This window comes from Carcharhinus amblyrhynchos, unplaced genomic scaffold, assembly GCF_965287045.1.
Source record: "Carcharhinus amblyrhynchos unplaced genomic scaffold, sCarAmb.v2.hapA scaffold_623, whole genome shotgun sequence".
Lineage (NCBI taxonomy): Eukaryota > Metazoa > Chordata > Chondrichthyes > Carcharhiniformes > Carcharhinidae > Carcharhinus > Carcharhinus amblyrhynchos.
In genome coordinates this window covers 79359-90110 of record NW_027650363.1, presented here as the reverse complement: position 1 = coordinate 90110, position 10752 = coordinate 79359, and the positions used below count along the sequence as shown (strand labels likewise).

Sequence of the window (10752 nt, the reverse complement as noted above, 5' to 3'; positions counted from 1 at the left end):
GTGCCAGGACCGGGCGCCAATAGGCCTCGTCAAATTAAATTCTCCGCCTGACCTCCGCTGGTGGGGGAGGGGGCGGGGAGGTGAGGGGGGGGGTGGTGAGGGGTGGGAGGGCGGAGCGGAGGCTGGAACTGGGAGGCGGGCGAGGCGGGAGGGGAGGTGGAGGAGGGAGTGTGGCCTTTAACGCGGCGCCCTGACCTTTGAACCCACCTCCTGCCCACCCTCCCCCCGGCGGGAGATTCGCCGCTCCCCGCAGGGGCACGGGATCAACGTCACTGTCCCCCTGGCCCCACCCCCTCCCCATCCTGGTGGGAATCAGACCCCATCCCTGAGTTTAACCGGCGGAGCGGGAACCTCGCTGGGTTCCCCCGGCGTTCCTCTCCACCGCCCCCTCTCTCCGGAGTTTCCTCTCCTTCTCCGGATATCCGCCACGTTCCGCTCCTGTGTCCGGCGGGAAGGAACGGGATTGCATTCTGATCTTGGCTGAGGTGCTTGCTAACTCCAGTTTCCCTTTACTTACAGTGCGTCAACTCCCAGCCACGAAGCACAAACCGCAGCCACGGTAGGGAAACCATTGCCAAGAGTTACTTTCTCTCTCACACACACACACACACACACACACACACACACACACACACCGGTTCATTCACCACTCAATAATATCCATGTCCTCAAACAGGGTCAGCTTAGAGATCTTTCAACAGCTGCCCCACACACACAGAGAGAGATAAGTGAGAGCTCAGAGCAATAGGAACCTGGCAACAAGGTGATAACCAGACCTTTTCCACTCTCCATAATGGACCAACAAACAGATCAATAACTCCCTCCGGATTATTTTCATCGCTCCCATTAAACGCAAGCCTACTTTTAGCAGCAGGAGGTAAAGAATGGCAAATGGTCTGTTGGCCTACGTTGCGAGGGGTTTGGAGCACAGGAGCAGGGATGTGTTATTATCCTGGGTCTTGGTGAGGCCACACCGCGAGTATTGTGAGCGGTTTCGGTCTCCTTTTCTGAAGAGGGATGTTCTTGTCATGGACGGAGTGCAGTGAGGGTTTACCAGGCTCATTCTGGTGGGACTGATGTCCGAGGAGAGATTGGCAAGGCTAGGATTGTATTCGCTGGAGGTCAGACGAATGAAGGTGATGCATTTTGGAAAGACTAATACAGATGGGAAACATACAGTAAATGGCAGATCCCTTAAGAGTATTGATAGGCAGAGGGATCTGGGTGTACAGGTACACAGGTCACTGAAAGTGGCAACGCAGGTGGAGAAGGTAGTCAAGAAGGCATACGGCATGCTTGCCTTCATCGACCGGGGTATTGAGTTTAAAAATTGGCAAGTCACGTTACAGCTTTATAGAACCTTAGTTAGGCCGCACTTGGAATATAGTGTTCAATTCTGGTCGCCCACACTACCAGAAGGATGTGGAGGCTTTGGAGAGGGTACAGAAAAGATTTACCAGGATGTTGCCCTACTTTTAGCAGCAGGAGGTGAAGAATGGCAAATGGTCTGTTGGCCTACGTTGCGAGGGGTTTGGAGCACAGGAGCAGGGATGTGTTATTATTCTGGGTCTTGGTGAGGCCACACCGCGCGTATTGTGAGCGGTTTCGGTCTCCTTTTGTGAGCGGTTTCGGACTCCTTCGGAGTCAATTACGCGGGGGGGCACAGGTTTAAGGTGTGCGGGGTAAGATTTAAAGGAGATTTTTTACACAGAAAGGTGGGGGGGTGCCGGGAACTTGCTGCCGGGGGAGGGAGTGGAAACGGATACAATAGTGAGTTTTAAGGAGCATCTTGACAAGTACATGAATAAGATGGGAATAGAGGGATATGGTCCCCGGAAGGGTAGGGAGTTTTAGTTCAGTGGGGCAGCATGGTCGGTGCAGGGCTGAGGGGCCTGTTCCTGTGCTGTAATTTTCATTGTTTTTTGAATGAGGAGGGGGGCAGTCTGACAGAGATTTATAAAATTCTAACAGGACTAGACAGGGGAGATACAGGGAGGATGTTCCCGATAGTGGGAGAACCAGGGGGTCACAGTTTGAGGATGCGGAATAGACCATTTAGGACGGAGATGAGGAGATATTTCTTCACCCAGGTGAGCCTGTGGAATTCATTACCAGAGGGAATAGTTGATGGCAAAACACTGAATGTATTCAAGAGGTGGCTGGATATAGCACTTGGGGTGAATGGGATCAGAGGGAATGGGGAGAAAGCAGGATTAGGCTATTGAGTTGGACGATCATCGTGATGAATGGGCGAGTAGGCTCGAAGGGCCAAATGGCCTCCTCCTGCTCCTATCTTCTACGTTTCCATGTATCAAATCATATTCAGATGTTTAAAAAAAGACGCATCTTGTGTTAAATATAACATCTTGAAAAGACAGCTCACATTAACATCATGCAAACTGTGTTAAGAATTGTTAATGTCACTCATTCCGAGGGGTGTATCTGCACCTCAGGGTCTGCAGCGGGTTCGAGAAGGCAGTCACCACCACCTTCTCAAGGGGCAATTAGGGAAGTGGAGATGCCGGCGTTGGACTGGGGTAAACACAGTAAGAAATCTCACAACACCAGGTTAAAGTCCAGCAGGTTTATTTGATAGCAAAACACCGTGTGGTATTTATTACCAAATAAACCTGTTGGACTTTAACCTGGTGTTGTGAGATTTCTGACAATAGGTGCTTACCCAGAGACACCCATATCCTTTGAGTTAATAAAATTTGATTGGGCTTGATCTATTATTGTCACTTGTATTAGTAAACAGCGAAGAATATTGCTTCTTGCACACTATACAGACAAAGCATACCATTCATAGAGTCCATAGGGGAGGAGGAAAGGAGAGGGTGCAGAATGTAGTGTTACAGTCATAGCTAGGGTGTCGAGAAAGATCAACTTAGTGCAAAAGTTCAAAAGTCTGACGGCAGCAGGGAAGAAGCTGTTCTTGAGTTGGTTGGTACGTGACCTCAGACTTTTGTATCATTTTCCCGATGGAAGAAGGTGGAAGAGAGAATGTCCGGGGTACGTGGGGTCCTTAATTATGCCGGCTGCTTTTCCCCGAGGCAGCAGGAAGTGTAGACAGAGTCAATGGATGGGAGGCTGGTTTGTGTGATGGATTGGGCTACATTCACGACCTTTTGTAGTTCCTTGTGGTCTTGGGCAGAGCAGGAGCCCAGACCAAGCTGTGATACAACCAGAAAGGATGCTTTCTATGGTGCATCTGTAAAAGTTGCTGAGAGTCGCAGAAAAGATTTACTAGGATGTTACCGGGACTTGATGGATTGAGTTATAAGGAGAGGCTGGATAGACTGGGACTTCTTTCTCTGGATCGTAGGAGGCTGAGGGGTGACCTTACAGAGGTCTATAAAATAATGAGGGGCACAGATCAGCTAGATAGTCAATATCTTTTCCCCAAAGGTAGGGGAGTCTAAAACTAGAGGGCATAGGTTTAAGGTGAGAGGGGAGAGATAGAAAAGGGTCCAGAGGGGCAATTTTTTCACACAGAGGGTGGTGAGTGTCTGGAACAAGCTGCCAGAGGCAGTAGTAGAGGCGGGTACAATTTTATCTTTTAAAAAGCATTTAGATAGTTACATGGGTACGATGGGTATAGAGAGATATGGGGCAAATGTGGGCAATTGGGATTATCTTAGGGGTTTTTAAAACAGGGCAGTATGGACAAGTTGGGCCGAATGGCCTGTTTCCGTGCTGTAAACCTCTGTGACTCTCTGCGTTTGTCACTGAGATTGGCTAAACGCACGTTTGTACATCTGTTTCAGAGTTACAGCTGGGCAAAGAATCGGTACAGCTGGCGTATACCAGGAGCGCACAGGATCGAGAGAAACCAGTCGCTCACCTCACAGGTAGGTGTGTCCCTCAGTCCAGCGGCAAGTCCTGCCATCATTGCTGTCCTCTACCTCCCCCCCACCCCACCCCACCCCAATTACTTACCAGTGTCACAAATAGGCTTACATTAACACTGCAATGAAGTTACTGTGAAAATCCCCTAGTCGCCCACACTCCTGTTCGGGTAACACCGAGGGAGAATTTAGCCCAGCCAATGCCCCCTAACCCGCACGTCTTTCCGACTGGGAGGAAGCCGGAGCGCTCAGAGGAAACCCACGCAGACACGGGGAGAATGTACAAACAGACAGTGACCCGAGGCCGGGATTCGAACCCAGGTCCCTGGCGCTGCGAGGCAGCCGTGCTGACCACGGCGCCACCCCCCCACCCCACGATCGACACACGCTCAGTATGTTCATGTCTTGACTCCCGGAGGCTTCAGGGGAGATAGATATCGGACACGGAGGCGTACAGGGGAAGGCTAGGCCCCCGGGGCTGGTTTGAATAGAGGGAGCATCCAACCATTTGCGGGTTTGCTCAATGGAGTTCTTCCACCATCTGGTGGTGTCTGCAGGTTACTGCAGGACAATGTGCGGGGAACCTGAGCCAACGATACCCACACGGCTAATCTTTATCTCCCCTAACCACACGGCAACACAGAAGGAGCGTTGGTTCAGGAACGTCGATAATGGCTAATTTAATCTCTCCCGGGACAGAGCGCCTTGCCCAGAAAAAAAACCACACTGTGAAAATACTTTAGAGAATATTCCAGACTGCGAACGGTCAGGTCTCCACAGACAGACACGTTTGACCAGGTCTGAGGTTAGGGGGTCGAAGAGATTTTGTTGGCGGATCTCCAGCAGGAAAATCTCCCGAGAGTGGGAGCTCTCGGGTTCTTACAGCTCCTTCCGCGCGCAGGAGTTTCATTTAACGTTAAAGTTAATTTATTGGCCACAAGTTTGGCTTACATTGACACTGCGATGAAGCTACTGCGAAAATCCCCGCACTCCAGCTGGCACCTCACTGAACCCTGAAACTGCAGAAGCAGGCCATTCGGCCCACTGAGTCTACACTGTCAATAATCCCCCACCCAGGCCCCATCCCAGCAACCCCACTTATTTACCCACTAATCCTCCTGTCACTAAGGGAGAATTTAGCACGGCCAATCCACCTAATTTACACATCTTCTGGGAGGAAACCGGAGTCCCCGGAGGAAACCCACGCAGACACGGGGAGAATGTGCAAACTCCACACAGGCAGTGACCCGAGCCGGGAATTGAACCTGGATCCCTGGCGCTGTGAGGCAGCAGTGCTAACCCACCGTGCCACCTGGACCTTATGCTTGAGGAAGTGTACATGTCGCTGTCTCCAGCACTCAGCTGTCCTTGCGCGATCACAGGCACCCTGGCAGCTCCAGTCAGCAAGTCCAGGGTCTTTGCCGCGGTCCACACTGAGTTTCCATCCAGTAACGCACGGCAGCATGGTGGTTACCACTGCTGCCTCAAGGCACCGGGGACCTGGATTCAACTCCCGGCTTGGGTCACTGCCTGTTTGCACATTCTCCCTGTATCTGCGTGGGTTTCCTCCAGGCGCTCCGGTTTCCTCCCACAGTCCGAAAGACATGTATGTTAGGGTGTATTGGCCGTGCTAAATTCTCCCTCAGTGTTATCCAAACAGGCACCGGAGTGTGGTGATTAGGGGATTTTCACAATAACTTCATTGCACTGTTAATGTAAACCTTACTTGCGACGCTGATAAATAATTTTTAACCTGTAAGATGCACCAGGACAACTCAACAAAGTTCCTTAGGCAGCGCTTTCCAAACTTCCACTGCCATCCAGAAGGACAAGGGCAGCAGATATCTGGGAACAGCACCACCCGGAGATTCCCCTCTGAGTCACTCACCATCCCGACTTGGAAATATATCTCAGCCGTTCTGTTACTGGGTCAAAATCCTGGAGCTCCCTCCCTAACAGCACTGCGGGTGTACCTACGCCTCAGGGACTGCAGCGGGATCGAGAAGGCGTGAAGGTGAGGGGCTTGGAGGAGGTGCTGTTCCCAGGAATCTGCTGCCCTTGTCCGTCTAGGTGGAAGTGATCATTGGATTTGGAAGGGACTCGGTGAGATCCTGCTGTGCACCTTATTGACGGTACACACAGAGCTGTTGGTGAATGAGAAGCTGGAAGAGACGTGGTGATCTCAATGAACAAAGAACAGTAAAGCAACAGGCCCTTCGGCCCTCCAAACCTGTGCTGTCCTCTCTAGACCAATCACTTCTATTCCCTGTCTGTTCGTGCGTCTATCCAGATAAGCCTTAAGAACATAAGAACATAAGAAATAGGAGCAGGAGTAGGCCATCCAGCCCTTCGAGCCTGCCCCGCCATTCAATAAGATCATGGCTGATCTGTCGTGGCTCAGTTCCACTTTCCCGCCCTCTCCCCATAACCCTTAATCCCCTCTCTTATCAAAAACCCATCAACCCGCGTCTTAAAAATATTTAGCGAGGCAGCCTCCACCACTTCAACGGGCAGAGAATTCCAGAGATTCACCACCCTTTGAGTGAAGAAGTTCCTCCTCAACTCCGTTCTAAACCACCCCCCCCTTTATCTTGAGGCTGTGCCCCCTAGTCCTACTGTCCTTTCTGAGCGGGAAGAGTCTCTCCACCTCTATCCTATCCATCCCATTCATCATCTTATACGTCTCAATGAGATCTCCCCTCATTCTTCTAAACTCTAACGAGTACAAGCCTAGTTTATTCAGCCTCTCCTCATAGCTCAATCCCCTCAACTCCGGTATCAGCCTAGTAAACCTCCTCTGCACTCCCTCCAAGGCCAAAATATCTTTGCGCAGGTGCGGCGCCCAAAAATGCACACAGTACTCCAGCTGCGGCCTCACCAATGCCCTATACAGCCGCAGCAAGACCTCCCTACTTTTATATTCAATCCCCCTCGCTATGAAGGCCAGCATCCCATTCGCCTTCCTGACCACCTGCTGCACCTGCAAGCTGGGTTTTTGCGACTCATGCACAAGGACCCCGAGGTCCCTCTGCACCGTCGCCTGCTGCAGTTTTTCGCCACGTAAGTAATAGTCCTTCCTACCATTATTCCTACCAAAGTGGACCACCTCGCACTTGCCAACATTAAATTCCGTTTGCCATTTCCTGGCCCATTCGCCCAGCCTATCTAGATCCTTCTGCAGACTCTCTACACCCTCCGCACAATTTGCCGTTCCCCCAATCTTGGTGTCATCAGCAAATTTCGACACCATACACTCGGTTCCCTCCTCCAGATCATCTATATAAATGGTAAATAGCTGAGGCCCCAGTACTTAGTGACTTAAATGTCACTAACATGTCTGCCTCACTTGGCAGTGCATTCCAGGCCCCTCTACCCTCTGTAAAAAACTCCCGGCCCCTGCCCCACACATCTCCAATGAACCTTTTCCTCCCCACCAACTTACCATGAACTTGTAATTGTCATTCCTGCCCTGGGGAAAAACCTTCCAACTGTTCACCTCGCCCAAGCCTCCCATTATTTTATAGACTTCTATCGGGTCGACCCCCCCTCAGCCTCCATCCTTCCAGTGAGGACAAACCTCTCCTCATAGCTAATGCCCTCCACACCAGGGCAACATCCTGGTAAACCCTCCCTCCATCAGCCAACGCAACCTTCTGGTGATGTGGTGACCAAAATTGGACACAGTATTCTAAATGTGGCTGAACCAACGCTTTATATAACTAACATAGTTTGCCAAATTTTATACCTGATGCCCCAGCCGATGAAGGCAGGTATGCCATCTGCTTTCTCCACCTGTGCTGCCACTTTTAAGGAGTTGTGGACCTGAACTCCCAGATCCTTCTGTATTTCTACACTCCCGAAGGTTCCGCGATTTATTTTATCAATCCCATCTGAACTGGATTTACCAAAACGCATCACCTCACACTTAACATAAGAACATAAGAAATAGGAGCAGGAGTCGGCCATCTAGCCCTTCGAGCCTGCCCCGCCATTCAATAAGATCATGGCTGATCTGTCGTGGCTCAGTTCCACATTCCCGGTTTCTCCCCATAACCCTTAATCCCCTCTCCTACCAAAAACCCATCTACCCGTGACTTAAAAATATTTAGCGAGGCAGCCTCCACCACTTCAACGGGCAGAGAATTCCAGAGATTCACCACCCTTTGAGTGAAGAAGTTCCTCCTCAACTCCGTTCTAAACCGCACCCCCTTTATCTTGAGGCTGTGCCCCCTAGTCCTGCTGTCCTTTCTGAGCGGGAAGAGTCTCTCTACCTCTACCCTATCCATCCCCTTCATTATCTTATACGTCTCTATAAGATCCCCCCTCATCCTTCTAAACTCCAACGAGTACAGACCCAGTCTATTTAGTCTCTCTTCATAGTCCAACCCCCTCATCTCCGGTATCAGCCTAGTAAACCTCCTCTGCACTCCCTCCAAGGCCAAAATATCCTTGCGTAAGTGCGGCGACCAAAACTGCACACAGTACTCCAGCTGCGGCCTCACCAATGCCCTATACAGCTGCAGCAAGACCTCCCTACTTTTATATTCAATCCCCCTCGCTATGAAGGCCAGCATCCCATTCGCCTTCCTGACCACCTGCTGCACCTGCAAGCTGGGTTTTTGCGACTCATGCACAAGGACCCCCAGGTCCCTCTGCACCGTCGCCTGCTGCAGCTTTTTGCCTTTTAAATAGTAATCCCTCCTACTATTACTCCTGCCAAAGTGGATAACCTCACACTTGCTAACATTGTACTCCATCTGCCAGGTCCTCGCCCAATCACTCAGCCTATCCAGATCCCTCTGCAGACTTCCTGCACCCTCTGGGCTTATCCGGATTAAATTCCACCTGCCATTTCTCCGCCCAGTTTTCCAGCCTATCTGTGTCCTGCCGTATCCTCTGACAACCTTCATCAAACAGTCCTAGAATCATCCACAAACTAATCAGAGCAGTTCTTCCTTCCGAGTCATTTGTACATGTTACAAACAGCAGAGGCCCCCGGCACTGATCCCTGAGGAACGCACGAGTTACAAAGCTCCATTCGGAAAAAAAAAAGGTCCTTCTGCCGCTACTCTGTCTACCAAGTTCTGGCCAAACTGCGGGTCCATCTAGCTGGTTCCCAGCTTATTCTGTCTCTCCTCACAGCTAATGCCCTCCAAGCCAGGGAACATCCTGGTACACCGTTCCTGTCTCCAAAGCCTCCACGTCTCCCTGGTTGTGTGGTGCCCAGGATTGGACGCAGTATCCCCAACCTGGCCTAGCTATTGTTGTCGTATCGTTTGCCAACTTGTGTGCCTGGTCCGATGGAGGCAAGCCTGCCCCCTTCGCCACCCGCGCTGCGTTGAGGAGGGAGTGGGAGGCAGTGGGAAGCCTCGGAGGGTTTCCGGGGGACGCGCGGAGTGTGACTGATCCCGACTCTGGCCTTGCCTTTGCAGGACTGAAGGTCGGGAACGCGAGCCGGGGAGTGAGCCTGCAGCCCCTGGAGTGGGATTCCCAAACCGGCATGGCGCACTCCAACATGGGGTACGAGGGCGGGCACCTCTGGATCCCCCGCAGCGGCTTGTACTACGTGTACTCGCAGGTGGCCTTCTACCTGCCGTCCTGCAGGGAGGTGCACCCGGGCATCCTGACCCACAACGTCTACAAGCGGACGGACTCCTACCCCGAGGCCACCCCGCTGTTGACCGCCACCAAGTCGGTGTGCGAGGGTGGCAAGGGGGACTGGCACGTCACCATTAGCCAGGGCGCCCTCTTCCCCCTGCTGGAGCGCGACCGAATCTTCGTCACCGTCAACAGAGCTGCCATGGTGGAACACACCGAGCAGAAGACCTTCTTCGGGGCCTTCATGTTGTGACCGTGCGTTCCGGGGGAAGGGGAAGGACGGGGGACAGTCCGCTGACAAAGACGTCCCCCCCCCCCCCACAACGCCTCTGGACCTGAGGAAGGGGTTCCCGATGGGGGAGAAATCGGGGAGTAATCCCCACCCTCCCGTCCCCCCCCCCCGCAGGATATTGGGAAACCATCGACCAAAGGACAAAGATGGCGGCTTTGCTTGAGAGAGAGAGAGAGAAGGAGGCCATTCAGCCCCTCCAGTCCGTTCAATGGGAAAGCAGCCCACCCGCATCCAATCTGCAGACAAGGAGCAAGGCCGTTCGGCCCCTCCGATCTGTCCCCTCCCTTCAATGCGACCCTCAACCTCGTACCCGCACCCTGGCCTCCAGAGTGTCTTAACCCCAATCCCGTTGGACCCTCCGAGGCGGAAATGGTGCGGAATTCACCGGCTGAACGCCTTCACGTCCCCGGATCCTGCAGACGCGTCGAGCGGGAGAAGAATTTTCCGGAGGAACGGAAGAGAAAGAGAGAGAGAGGGAGAGAGAGAGAATCCCACATTTCCGCTCACCCTGAAACGTGGGCCCTAATCGTCTCCTTCGAGCCCGGAGTTTGTGGTTCCGCCTCCCTCGTCCCGGGCTCCACCCCCACCCCCCCCACCATCTCCCCCAACCTCCCCCCGCCCCACCTCATCCCCCCCACCCCCAACCTCCAAGTGAGCAGGTTACCTTGGTAACCCAGGGGATTGCTCTGATTGGCTGATGCTGGGAGTGAGGTGGGGGCTAGACTGATGGTTATTGTATATCACCCCCCCCCCACCCCCCCGCACCCCACCACCCCTCCACCCCACCCCACCCCCCCCCACCCCACCCCACCCCCCCGCACCCCACCACCCCACCTACCAACTCAATAGAAAGAAAATAACATCAAAGGAAAGGAGCCGGGGGTGGGGGGGGGAGGGTTTGGGTGATGGGGGCGCGAATTCTTTCAAGGAGCCGGCAGCAGCGCGACGGGCCGAATGGCCGCCCTCTGATTGGCTCTCCTGGCTTGGTTCGGTTTGGTTGTGGATGGTGGGGGT

General features: G+C 52.9%; 1 protein-coding gene across 1 annotated transcript; it reads left to right on the top strand.

Moving 5' to 3' along the window:
• Nucleotides 1-519: 519 nt before the first annotated feature.
• On the top strand, nt 520-9699 carry LOC145339709 (tumor necrosis factor ligand superfamily member 15-like; the record flags this gene model as incomplete). The annotated part of the gene is made up of 3 exons (XM_080184230.1): nt 520-559; nt 3768-3851; nt 9281-9699. Coding segments are annotated over 3 exons (543 nt in total), but the record flags the coding sequence as incomplete, so codon positions are not given.
• Nucleotides 9700-10752: the final 1053 nt, after the last annotated feature.